Genomic DNA, 13,202 nt, shown 5'->3' with positions numbered 1-13,202 from the left:
CTGTACCTGATGCTTGTTAACAGCCACAGGGGCCTCACAGCCACCGTGAACACAGGGAGGGGAAAGATGAATACCCAGCCCTGGTGAGAATGCAAGGCCAATAAAGGGCACCACCCCCAGGCCTCCTACTCTCAGGCCTGCCTCCTGCTTCCCTGGCCTCCTTCTCCCAGTCCCCCAGTCTCCTAGGCCAGAACTTTTTCCACTAAAGACCCAAGGAATCCCAAAGTAGGATTCTAAACCCCAGAACTCAAAGCAAACTGTTTCTTTCTTTCTCACACAGCATCCATTTTAGGGGGAGTAAAGGAAGGGCTCTTAGGATATCAAGAGATGGAGACTACCACCTGACTTCCAAAGCAGGAATTTTACTGAGGAAAAAAAAAAAAGGCACCATGGTCTTCTACTGTGAGACCCTGGCTCTACCCAGCTAGGCTGCTGCACTTAGTAACAGAAGAGACCCTTCTGTGGCTTTAGGACTCGCCCTTGGTCTCCAGATCTTCCTCCAGGGGCAAGTCCTCTGCCCCCTCTGCTTCTTGCTCCCTGTGTACCAGCACATGGGCAGAGGAGGAGGGGCTGGACTTTCCAGAAGCCGGAGTCCCAGCCTCTCCTGTAGCATCAAGGCCATCTTCTAAAGAGACTTCAGTCTCCACAATCCCAGGCATAGTCAGCTCTGCTGGGGTGTCAGAGGTAGGGGGGCCCAGGTTCTGGAAGCTGTTGCGCACTCGGGTGATGTATCTACTGAGGATGCTGGCACCATCTGGAGGCCGTGGTGTCCCTCCCGTGGCCAGAGTCTTCTGCACACTGGCCACCTCGCTTTGCAGTCGAGACACAGTCTTGGTCAGCTCTGTCAGTCTGTTGCCCAGGTCTGAGATGAATCAGGGTAGAGAGAAGCCTGCTCAGTACTTCTTCTGTCTGTCTGCACCCCGCCCCACTGAACCAGGGACACCCTATCTGGATGCTATAGGAGGACTGGAAGAACTGTGGGGTCAGGAAATGTGGGCATTAATGGAAGGGCAGCGACAGAGGAGGAAAGCCTGCTGGGTTGGTGGTGCAGGCCTGTGATCCCATCTATTTGGGAGACTGGGGAAGACCATGGAGAAGTCCAAGTCAGCCTAGGCTTCAAAGTGGGCTCAAGACGAGCCTGGGCAACTTAGTAAGACAGGAAGAAAGAAATGGGAAGGGGAGGGGGAAAGCGGGAGATCAATATCTGAGCACACAGGTATGAGGGAATAAGAATGTAACAACATGTAAATAAAGGCAGGGTAACGGAGTCAAGGAGCCAGATGGGTAAGCTGTGCCTTTCTAGGGCAGAAAGGACGGGAGTGGACCTGAGAATGGAAGGGGAGTCTGGGTTGGGCACTCTTCCCAGGTGAGCCAAGAACAGCAAGGGGGAGCATTACAAATGAGCCGCTGACCTTTCCGACGGGTCTCCTCGAACTCTCGCCGGGCAGTCTCTATGTAACGCTGTACCAGAGCCTTGATGACTCGAAGGCGGTAGGACACACGCTCTCCTTCCCCAGACCCCGCCCTTGCCCCAGGGTTGGTCTGCAATGGAAGGCAGGGGAAATTCTCTACCTTCCTTTCCATTTCTTCCCTGACCAAGAATAAAGGAGAAAGGCAAAATCTAGGCAGGCTTTCTGTCCCTGGCCTGTCTGGTACAGTGCAGTCCTGCAGGACAGATGGTGGCCAACTCGGGGCAGCAGATGTGAGAGGACAGTGTGTCTAGAGTGTATGGTAAAGACTGAGAGGTGGGGGTGCCATGGGAAGGAAAACCCCTGTAGAACTGGCAGCAATGGTCCAAATCAGGAAAGCTCTCATGCTCAGACAGGCTGAGTTACGGTGCAGATGACAGGAGACAGGCGAGCCCCTGGGTGCCCAGCTGCCTCTGGCAGCCTTTCATTCCTCGTGGCTTTGCCTAAGTGCTGCTAAATCCCCCAAGCATGTCTTACAGCCGCAATGCTGGGACTCGGGCTTGGGATGGAGGTGGCATGGGTTGTATTTAGGCTGCAGTATGTGGGCTAGGGATGGAGGATCCAGCCAGAAGCAGGAGGATGAAAATGGAGGCCGTGTGACAGAATGGGCACTGGAAGCAGGCTCTCTGGGGGACATACTGATGGTGTAGGCGATACAGGTGAGGAAACAACAGTCTGAAAAGGTACTCACAAAAGTTGGGATTGGCGGGAAGTGCGACTTCTTGGCTTTGCAGCAGGAGGAGCCACAGCAAATGAACCGGAAAATTCTCCTGAGAGATTATCATGGTGAGAAGATATTAGTGGAAGTGGGGGCGAGGGGGCAGAGCCTAGAAAAGTGGGGCAGGCTGGGTGTGCACAGGGCCAGAACTATGAGGCCATCACCTGAGGAGGTAGAAGGCAGCCTTTGGGGACGGCAGGATGTTAAAGGGCACAGGCAGCGTCAGACCCTCTCGGAAGTACGACAGGTAGAGCTTGGAGCGAGCAAACTTCCACTCCACATCAGCATCATCCTGGGGACCGGGAGGCAAGAAGCTATGCCAGGTCCAAGCTGTCACGGGCTGCTCTGCTCACTCAGGCGACGTCTCTTTCGTCTTCCCCCTCCCACTTTCCTCCTGTCCTTGTTTCCTCCCCACCGACCACCCACATTCCCTTTCCCATTCTCTTTCTCCTCTAATTCCCAGTCACTGCTCAGTGCTCAGTCTATTCTCCAGCCCACAATGCCAACCCATCTGCTTCCTTCTTGTGTTCCCACTTTTATACAATGCTGCAAACTGCCACCGCCGCTGCCGCCACCACCACCAAGGAAAAGTGCAGGGAGCATTAGACTTGGAGTCGGCCCATACCAGCAGCAGTTGACAGAGGAGAGTTTGTCCAAAGTCATAAAAGTGGGAACAGAGCAGGCCCCGGGGGTCTTTGCTCCCTGTCCCTCCCCATCCGTCCCCCAGGGTCTTTGCATCCTGCCCCTCCCCATCTAGCCTGGCTCGGGTTAAGCACCTCGATCTTCTGGAAGGAGTTGGTGATCATGGCAATCAGCATGTTGAGTAGCACAATGACCATGACGATGGTAAAGATGCCATACATGGCCCGGCCCACGAACTCAGGCACCAAGAACTGAGGCATGTCCACCACTGAGTGTTCTTCCATGCCGAACATGGTCCAGAAGAGAAACTGGAACGTTTCGTTGAAACTGGCATGGCAGGCCAAACAAGGGAGAGGAAAACAGGGACGGGGTTGGGAGAGAAGCCTGGGTTCTACCCAGACACACACCCCTCCTCTGAAGACACAGAGAAAGAAAGGTGTTCTATGTCCATGAAGCCTTTTGAGCCAACCTTGTGAATACAGACACTCGAGTTTCTTAGTACCAATGTTGATTATTTATCTAAAAACTTATTTTACTTGTGTATAGGTGTGTGTCCTGAGTGTGGGTGAGCTCCACGTGAGTGCAGGAGTCTGGAGAGGTAGGAGGAAGCATTGGATCCCCTGGAATTGGAGACACAGATGGCTGTGAGCCACCATTTGGGTGCTGGAAACCAGACCTGAGTCCTGTGCAAGAGCAGTGTCCTTAGCTGCCCTGCATCCCCCTCCTTTATTCTTTTGGTCAACCAATATTTACTGAACACGGGGGGGGGGGGGGGGGGGGGCGGGGGGAGGGAGAGCAAGCACACCATGATATACAAGACAAACAGGATCCTGTCCCGAGGCCTGAATGTTCTGGGGAGGGGTTAGGAGTGAGGGTGGGCTGGTAAGGAGAGAGAAGGGCTTGTGAGAGGCTGTTACAGACCACACAGATAAGGGCCTTATAGAGTAAAGCAAGACTCTCCCATGGCAGCCAGCCTCGGCTTACTTGCCTAGCTTCTCCGATTCCTGATAGGGCACATAGATGTTGTTGAGGCCACAGAGGAAGGCCGTCAGGATGATCATGAGGATGAACATGAACCTGGCAGGAGCAGGATGTGGGAGGTCAGAGGGGTCTCCACCCTACAGTCAGGCTCTGGGAAAAGGAACTGGGGAAGGGGAGGTGATGGCCTTTCTGGCTCTTGGCTTTTTATTTTATTTTGCCTTTTTTTACCTTCAATTTCTAGAAGAGGAAAATAGTGAGGCATAGAGTTGTCCCAGAATTGGGATCAGAGGTACACACCAAGGGCTGTTTCTGTCTGCTATTGGAGGTTTGTAATTGTGGCTGGGTTGGGAACTGTAAACCTCCCTGCATATTTACATTTCCAGATTCTGCCTCTAGACCCCAGGGTTCTGAGAGCCACAGAGCTGAGGATTTCAAAAGATAGAGGAGGAGTTGCCACAGGCAGGGAGAGTACACACCGCATCATGTCGTCAATCATCTTGCCAATGGAGATCTGCAGAGTGCCCAGCGATTCATGAGCTGGCAGAATATACGCCAGTCGGGTGAAGCTGAGCATGCTGGTGACAGCAAAGAGCACCTCGGCCAGGAACTGGGGATCCTCTGTGCGCCACTCACTTCGCTCTGCAGGGTAGATGGCATGGTGATTGAGAGGCAAGAAAGACTCACCCCAGACTCACGGCTGGGCTGGAGGGCCTGTGATCTTCATTACCAGCAGGACTGACTTATAATCACTTAGGAAACACACATCTAGATATGTCGGTCAAGGTGTTTCCAGAGAAGTTTTACTCAGGAGGTTAGACCCACCCTGAATGTGACTGGGCTCCTGGACTGACTATAATAAAGAGACAGAGGAACCCTGAGCACGTGTTCATTTCTCTGCTTAATGACTACTGTGACCAGCTGCTTCTGCACCCACCACATCTTCCTCACCAGGAGGTACTGTCTCTTCAAACAACAAACCTAAATAAACACTTCCTATCTGCAGCTGCTTTGCTGGGCATTTTATCACAGCAAAGGGAAAGGCGATAAGGACAGGCTCCTCACCAGCTGTGGTGAAATAGCGGCAGGCGGTGCTGTCCGAGGCATCATGACAGTGCATGTAGGCAAGCCCAGCCAGGAGGAGGCGCAGCGCAAACGATGCCAAGTACAGGGAGAGGATGACCACGTCCAGGAAGTTCCACCAGTCCAGGAGGTAGCTTCGCAAGCCCTCGATCCACACCTCCTTACACTCAAACCACAGGAAGCCTGGAAGGGGATAGGAGGGTCTCCAGGAAGGGCCAGGAGAGGAGAAAGCCAGGCTCCCTTCCTCCTCCCAGGACATAGCCAGGCTGCAATGGCAGGGCCGTGGGAGTGGGGAGCTGATTTAATCCATCCAAGTGCAAAGTGACCTCCTAGAAAAATAAGAACCCCCTCCTTGTGCATGAATGCACGGGCACTTGCATGCATTGCCATCACACATGAGCAGAGGTCAGAGGACAGCTTGTGGGAATTGGTTCTCTTTCCAGTAAGTTCATCTAAGGTATTGAACTCAGGTCGTCAAGCTTGGCATCAAGTGCTTTGGTTCACTGAGGCATCTAAACCACTCACCTGTTTGAGAGTCTTGCTATGCAGCCCTGGTTGGCTCTGAATGTGCTGACCTTTTGCCTTAGCTTCCTGAGTGTTGGGATTACAGTTCGGTACCATAGGACCCAGCTCTGTTTTAAGATCTTGATTTTCAGGGTGTCTAAATGATCAGCCTGCTCAGTGTGGCCAGCTTTTAGTGGGGCCCAGTGGCAGACCTGGCCATGAAGGATCTTGGTAGCTAGCCACAAATAAATACATACATACATACCTGTGACCCAAATCATATGTAGTGAGGTCTCCCAGACACTCTGGCTGCGGCCTTTGAAGGTGCTCAGCTGAGTCTCCATGACCAGAGACTCTCCCAGCAAGAAGATAAGGAACCACAGATAGGAGGCAGAATGCAGCAGGAACTTCAACACTGGGATCTTCAGCAGACGGCCCAGCTTCGGGGGAGAGGGTAAAGCACGGCTGACAGAGGCCTGTTGTTGTTTGTCCTCAGAGCCCTCTAGACCACTTGGCTCCCATGTGGGCCTGCACTTTCAGGTTCACCCACTCATCTAGGCATGCACTAAGAAGAATGTAGCATGCACGAGGCCCTCTCTATTCCGTTCTCTTCTTCACAACCGTGTGAGGTATTATTGCATACTCCCATCTTTTTTGGGGCGAGGGAAGTATCTCACAGGAAAATTTTGTGTTCAACCAAACTGAGAGGTAAGATCATCACCACTAGTATTCTAAACCTGCTCCTCTGGGTCACCTGAGTGGCCCTCTCTACTCTTTCTCTTGCCACACTCTGGCAGTTTTTGTAATGCCTGTCCCTGCCTCCAATCCACCCCTACACTCCCAGTGGGGAGCTTGCTTCCAAATCACAAACCAAGGTATCCATCATCTTATTCTTAGTACCCGGGACTTGGGCGCCAGCCAGTAGCCGATGCAGAGGAAGGGCATGGTGAGGAAGATGAGGAAGGCAACAAAGAGCTTCCAGATGGTGGTACTTCCACGCCAGCCAGCCAGGTTCCCACACCAGATGGAAGACAGAACTTGCTGGCAGATGGGGTGTGCTACAAACTAAGCAGAGATGCACCGTGAGAGGAGATGGCCACCAGGCAGAGCCCTCCTTCCGACCACAGAGGATGAAGCAGCCTTTTGTCTCCATGCCAGCCCATCCAGAAGAGGGGCTTTCCTTGCCATGTGACCATGGGCAAGCGATTTCAGTAGGCCTCAGCATGAATTCCAAGACTCTTTACATCCCACACTCTTGAAATCAATCAGGAGTGGGTAGTCCTGGCATCTCAGTCCCAGAATTCTCAGTGTTCCCTGCCTCGGTAGGTATATAGAATAGAAGTCTGGACTAAGGATCTTGAGAAGGGAAGGGGCATGGAATATGGGTCTCCTGTCATGAGTGCCAGGTCAATGGAGACGGCACGCAGGAGAGCTTTAGTAAGCGCTTTGTGGGTCAGGATATCTGCATGGGGGTGAGAGTGAAAAGACAGGGGCTGTGGGAGGCTGGACAAGGATCCTGTCTTTAGCTTGGCTGTCGGGTAAGGCTTCTAATGAGACAGGAAAGAAAAAAAAATCACAGGCATTTAACCCCTTACTATATAGAGTGAGGCGTTGTAGTCTAACAGCAGAAGTCTGGGCCCAAGTTACTCATTAGGCTAGACGCAAAGCTAAGTCTGTGGAGACCTGAAGGTGGGATCCTGTAGTGACTAGCTTTCCAAGGATCGTTAGTGCTCAGATTGAAGGTAACCAGGAGAGGATGGGAACCCTCCCCTCTTGCTGTTAAGGGCTCATATGGATGGGTACTCAGAATCAAGGTCTCAGAAGTTCCCAAGGATAGAGAAAGTCCCAAGATAAAGCTGACTCAGAACATGCCTTAGAGGAGACAGGACAAGTGACCAGGGTGAGGGAGGGCAGGCAGTAGGGCCCAGCTGACCTGTTTCTGGTTGTAGTTGACAGCCAACCGCAGTCTTGCCAGGTTGGGGATGCCCTCCTCAAAGGCCTGGCCCAGGCCCTCAGCCTCAGGCTCAGTCTCACTATCCTCGCCCAGGTCATTAAGCACTGCAGTGACCTCACTCTGATTCCGGCACATGCCCAGCAACTCAAACCCATAGTCCTGGCAGAGAGACTCCAGGGCGATGTATTGCGGCTGTTAAAAAAAAAAAAAAAGTGTTGTGTGCCATCAGACCAATCTGTCCCTGCCCCTCCTCCGAACCGTGGGCCAGGGTCAGCTCTGACATCACAGGGTCTATTCCATTCTCCTGCTACCTCATCAGTCCTGTGTCACCTTCACTTATCTGGTGCTATTCCCACCATGTCACTAAGACGCTGCATCCCAAACCTACGATGTTTGCCTGCTCCTCGGATTTCCTCTTCTAATTCCTGATTCCTGTCCCACTGCAACTCCAACTTCCCAGACTTTCTTTAATTGTTATTGTGTGTGATGTGTGTGCAGGTATGTCCCGACCATAGCTCACATGCACTATGGGACAATTATGTAGAATTGGTTCTCTTTCCATTTTTTATTTGGGTCCTGGGGTCGTCAGGCTTGTGCAGCAGCGGCAGTGGCGGCAGGAGCTTTCCCTGCTGAGCCACTTCACTGCCCTACCTCTTATACTTGTGCTCATGTTGTTGACTTTTCCGGCCCTTATATGGAACCAGTATCGGCAGTTTAAGGAGATGTGTGGAGTTCTTGGCTGCATATTTTCCACCCTATCCTGTTTTATTTGCAGCCTTTTCTCTCTGCCTGTAATGTACGGATGAGAATCCCTGCCCTGCCCACTCCATAAGCTGCCGTGAGATGGGAAAGCCCTTTGAGAGCACTGCTCCTTCCTGGTGGGGACCGTTTTATTCTCCTGGCTCTCTAGCCTCATCTTGTCCTAGGCTTTCATAAGACCCTCCTAGATTTCCTACCTAATGGCAGTCTTGATGATGGAGACATGGTCTGGCTTGGCACACAGGGAATCCCAAGGACTCAGCAATGGACAAATGGGAGTGGTACAATGCCAGGCCTTGACTAGGTACTCCATGTATCTTTGGTCCATGCCAGGTCCTCATATTTTTTTGGGGGTAGGGTTGTTGAGGTAAAATCTCATGTATTCCAGGCTGGCTTAAAACTTGCCAAAGATGGTCTTGAACTCTTGCTTGTTCTGTCTCTACCACCCAGGTGCTGGGATTTCAGGTATGACCCACCACATGTAGTTCTGGGGATCAAGGGCTGGAGCTCATGCATAGGCACTCTACCATCATATACCGTTTGCTAGGTCTTCAGGTCTATTCCAACCACCTTCCTTGCTTATCCTCTCTAACCAGCCTCTTCCACAGCCAAGCTTAAACACCTCTACCCTTAAGAATCTTCCTGAAACACAAAGGCCGGGTCGCTCTCTTTCTTTTCCTGTTTTCTGTGCTTTGCAAGAGGACCATTTGCAGAGGCACTGAATAAAGTCCTGGGAGCATCTTGTCCCCCTTTTCCATCCATGATCACAAGCCTGAGAGCCCCAACATACAGTGCTCCTGGTGAGCATACACTGGGCATCCCTAAGGGACACGCTTTACTGAATGTCACATCTAAATCTGTTCAGCTCTTTTCTATTCTTCTCTCTTCCCTTAGGTGGATCTAGAGTACCCCTAAGTAGATCTGGAGTATTCTAAGGTAGAAGCTGTACTCCTCACATAAGTGGCTGTCACTAGAATGAATGCCTGTTCCAGATGAAATTGTAGCTCTTAAAACACGAGGCCTTATTCATTTGCTATTTCCCACTTCTCAAACTTTCTAGAATGGCCACCACAAAGCCCAGTCCTGTCCCAGTGCCACAAGAGACACGGGACACTGAAGGCAGGATGGAGTTAAGGGTGGGGGTAACAAACCTTAAACTCAGGCTCCTTTCGTGCAAGGCGCCTGAGCTCCCGACTGAGCTGAAAGGCGGCCAGCATGGCATCCTCACTGGCCAGTGAGAGGTGAGCCCGGCTTGCGATGCCTCGGTAAGTGTTGATCCGGGATAGTGAGAACTTCAGCAGGTCGTATCTGCGGGCATTGCTGCACTCGAGGCAGGCACAGGAAACTGGGTGGGGCCGAGCAATCGTGTGGCCCTGGTCCATAAGCAGCTGGGCAATCTCATACAGGTCCTTCTGGCAGGCCAGCGTGAGTGGAGTGACACCAGGGGCAAAGCGGGAGCCATCAATTGACGAGTCAAAGAAGGCTAGAGAGAAAGACTTGGTGTCTACTTTTCGACCTTTCTCCCGCTCCAGCCGAGCTAGCAGGCGACGCACTACCGCTGGCTGGTTTGTGTCCACGGCCACTAGCAAGGCTTCGTGGATCTGCCGGAAGTCAAACTTGACATTGGCCAGCAGAACATCAGTGATGACCTCGTGGCCCAGGCGGATAGCCAGATTGAGAGCTTCCCTCCAGGAGCGGTCCTCAGACTCTTCCACATTCCGCAGGGGACCACCTGGCCCAGCACCCAAGGCATCGGAGCCCGATTCTAGCAGCTGTTGCACAAGACCCAGCTGGCCCTCCTGGATAGCACGCAGGAGTGTGGGGGGGAATTTGAGCTTTTTGTTCACAATCTCAGTCCAGTTGGGCTGTGGCTGGGTGAAGGAGAGAGGACAGCACTCTTGAGTTACCAAGATTACCTTCTGTCATCAGCTATTATGCCTTCCTCATCCCAAACACAGATCGGCAACATACCGTTTTGTTAACCATTTTATTACATGGATTCTCACAGGAAAAGCTAGTGTGGAGAGTGTTTACTCAGCTCACTTCCATTCTCACAGAAATCCTACATAACAGGGCCCAGTGTTAGTTCCCTGAAGAGGTGATTAAAGTTGGTGGTCGGGGTCACACTAGGCACCTAACCTCTACCCAAGCACACAGAATCTGGCAAGAATCCAGTTCCCAGCCTGCTGACTTCATCTTTGTTCATCTCTCTGAAGGACAAGTCCAGACATGCCCACATGGAGGGTCTTCAAGCTGGACTTTTCCTAAACCCTTTCTCTATGAAGAGGACTCTAGCAGGACCTTAAGATGTTACCCTTCCACCACACGCTCACTCGGCCTTCTACTTAGGACAGCATCTCTTCTCCTTGGTACTGTTTGGTCCTGTTTTACACGGCCCAGCCCTTTGCCCTTTTCTTCTAGGCCCTGGATCAGGGATCCAAGGGCTCTCCCACCACCAGCAGCATCCCATACTTGTCCTGCTGTCCCTGCATCCCCGGGGACTGGGATGAGGAGGGGAGGGAAGCAAGGGTTTCTCACCGATAGGGGATCCATGGCTGCACCCGTGGGCAGAGGCTGAAGGCTTGAACTCCAGCTCTGCCTCTCCCTTGACTGTGCCTAGCATCCTCCTTTATTTCCACTCAAAGCCCCACCCTGAGCCCTCCCTTTACCAGGACCAGCTGCTCTCTCCCTGCCTTGTACCTTGGGGATAAGGGGAACGGGTGTTAGTGCCACAGGATGAACTCTCCTGGGAAAAAGGGAAGTGTGCATAATTCTTCAAGGCAGAATTGGACTGCCACAGCTCCAGGGGAGACTCTGTGGTCCAACTATCTCAAAGAGCTGGAATAATATTTGCTCAAATCCTTACGGCCACACCTAGAACCATCTACTCCTTAGAAAGGACTCTCTCTGGTTCCTTTAAGAACCCTATGAGCAGGAAGATAAAGGGTTTTTGTGTTACTGAAGGCCCATTTCACACCCACGATAAGTAAAGTGTAAGGTTTCAGAGCAGTCATCTGATTACACCTGAGACAGACATCCATGAAGAACACAGAAGTCAAGGTCATATGGAACTTGGTATCAGTTTCATGCTCAAGACTCACTCATCTTACAAAAACATCATAGGACTTTATAATTTCCAGGCAGTATTTTCCCTCTGACTGAGCCTCAGTTTTTCTTTCAGGAAAATGGGCATTAGGAAACACATTCTAGATAGTGTCCTAAGGCCTTGGAGAGTTTATCAGTTCTACCAAAGAAGTTCTAAGGGGAAAATATCCTTATGAGAATTGGGTACCATAGTGACAAAGCCTTGACAACAGGCATGGGGAGCAAGCTGGGTCCAAAGTGTTCTCAGGCAGGCAGAGTCCTGAGGTAATAGCTGAAGGGAGGGGAACCAACCCTTCTGAGCCACAGGAGATCCATTCCCCAGGCTCCAACATAAAGGGTCAACAGAATGTCACTGCTCAGGCTGGAAAAACTTCCCCACACATGCTGGCATGTTCTTCTATTTCTCTTGCCGAGAATTGTAATTCACAAATAGGGCACTGGGTCCAGGAAGGTGGAGGCGAGCTCTCTGGGGAGGACACCCATAGCACGGACTCCGAGGAAGACAAGGAGGCAGGAGAAGCTGGCTGGGGTGGGGAGCTCTCTCCACAAGTGGCAGCATGCCGGGGAAGAGTCTCAATACTGAAGGAACCTAATGAGAAAAGGAGACAATTAAACTGGGCCTGCTCCCAGGCAAGTTGCCATCCCCAGATGCTGAAGGGAGTATCTGCCACCACAGTGCAACTGCTTGCTGAAAGACACTCCCATGTGTCTGTCAAACATCCATCAGACATTTACTAGGTGCAGAGGGATATGGATGTCCTTACAGAACATTGAGTCTACTGGGAAAGGTCAGCTGTGAGCATAAAGAACATTGCCACCAGGCTTGGACAAATCAAAACTCAGTGTGTGTGTGTGTGTGTGTTTGTGTGTGTAACAAAACTGATTGGTAGGTGCGTACCATATGTATGTCCTTATAGAGGCCAGAGGGTGATACTGCATATCTTCTTGCTTCTCCAACTGATTCTTTGAGACAGGGTCTCCTATTGTACTTGGAGTCCACTAATTGTCTAGAATGACATCCACCCCTCATGGTAATTGAAGCAGCTCACCTGCACAAATGGGACACTGTCCGGTAGCCTGCATCCCACCGTCATCACTTCTGGTCTGAGGTTGGTGCTGTCTTTGCCTTGTCCTTCCTGTCCCCCTCCTATTTGGCTGAGAACTTGAGTTGGACGACAGTCTGTGGGGAAGAGCAGTTTAAGGCCAGCTGTCTGGGAGAGACGACAGAGGCTGAAGGTACAGAATCCACATCGGAAGCATGAAGAATCGAGTGGAGACAGTAACTCAGAGTTCTTGTTTTCCTATTCCTATGACAGACTTGGAGGAAGGCAGTTAACCTTTGACCATTTGACAACAGAGTTTCTATCATTGGCCTCAGTTTTTAGAAATTAGTTAATTTTGAGATAGGGTCTCACTATGTAGCCCTGTATGGCCTAGAACTTGCCATACAAAGCTAGGAAAACCAGGCTTTCCCAGAACTCAAGTTCTGACTGTCTTTGCCTTTCAGCTCCTGGGATTAAAGTCATATGCCATCATGCCTGGAAGTTTTTTTAATTTTAAAATTGAGATATTATATACATACTATAAAATTGGCCTCTGGAAATATGGATTAAAGATACTTCCAAGCTGAGTATTTCTAGGACTTTTTTTTTTTTTTAATCAACCCCCAAAGAAACCCCAAATGCATGTTAGTCACTCCATTCGTCTGTCCCCATAGACACCAGCAACCACTCATTTCAGGCTGCCCTGAAACTTGCTGTATATCCCAGTAGTCCAGCAGTCCCAGAAGTAGTCAAACGTGCAAGCTTCCTGATTACATGTTCCATGCTAGGATTACAGGCCCAAGATAAAAGATTTACATTTTGATCACATGCAGTGTGCATACCTTCTGATTCTGGTTCACTACAGAGCCAGTTTCTGCCTATCTTCAAGTCTGATGAACGGGGAAGGGTTTAGGAGAGCAGCGGGCAGGGGATGACTGCTGCCTGCC

At 51.2% G+C, this 13,202-nt stretch overlaps 2 protein-coding genes across 4 annotated transcripts in view; both read right to left on the bottom strand.

The window, feature by feature from the left end:
- Window positions 1–342: 342 nt before the first annotated feature.
- On the bottom strand, window positions 343–10,765 carry LOC117708536 (short transient receptor potential channel 2). The gene is made up of 13 exons (XM_034502307.2): window positions 10,646–10,765; window positions 9,259–9,978; window positions 7,328–7,540; window positions 6,295–6,459; window positions 5,660–5,834; window positions 4,873–5,073; window positions 4,287–4,449; window positions 3,814–3,906; window positions 2,964–3,156; window positions 2,352–2,479; window positions 2,161–2,239; window positions 1,413–1,542; window positions 343–862 (listed from the first exon to the last, which is right to left on the bottom strand). The coding sequence occupies exons 1-13, from the start codon at window positions 10,658–10,660 to the stop codon at window positions 468–470; spliced, it is 2,670 nt and encodes an 889-aa protein (XP_034358198.1). The 5' UTR covers window positions 10,661–10,765; the 3' UTR covers window positions 343–467.
- The window catches only part of Xndc1n (XRCC1 N-terminal domain containing 1, N-terminal like), a 19,264-nt gene continuing 16,142 nt past the window's right edge, over window positions 10,081–13,202 (bottom strand). For all 3 annotated transcript variants that reach the window (XM_076939093.1, XM_034502320.2, XM_034502328.2), the window contains 2 exons: window positions 12,262–12,392; window positions 10,081–11,801 (listed from right to left, as the gene is read on the bottom strand). In XM_076939093.1, the coding sequence (XP_076795208.1) occupies window positions 11,569–11,801; window positions 12,262–12,392 (364 nt within the window). In that variant the 3' untranslated portion in view covers window positions 10,081–11,568. The remainder of the gene's footprint in view (window positions 11,802–12,261; window positions 12,393–13,202) is intronic.

This window comes from Arvicanthis niloticus, chromosome 1, assembly GCF_011762505.2.
Source record: "Arvicanthis niloticus isolate mArvNil1 chromosome 1, mArvNil1.pat.X, whole genome shotgun sequence".
Classification (NCBI taxonomy): domain Eukaryota; kingdom Metazoa; phylum Chordata; class Mammalia; order Rodentia; family Muridae; genus Arvicanthis; species Arvicanthis niloticus.
This window is presented reverse-complemented; position numbering and strand designations above follow the sequence as displayed.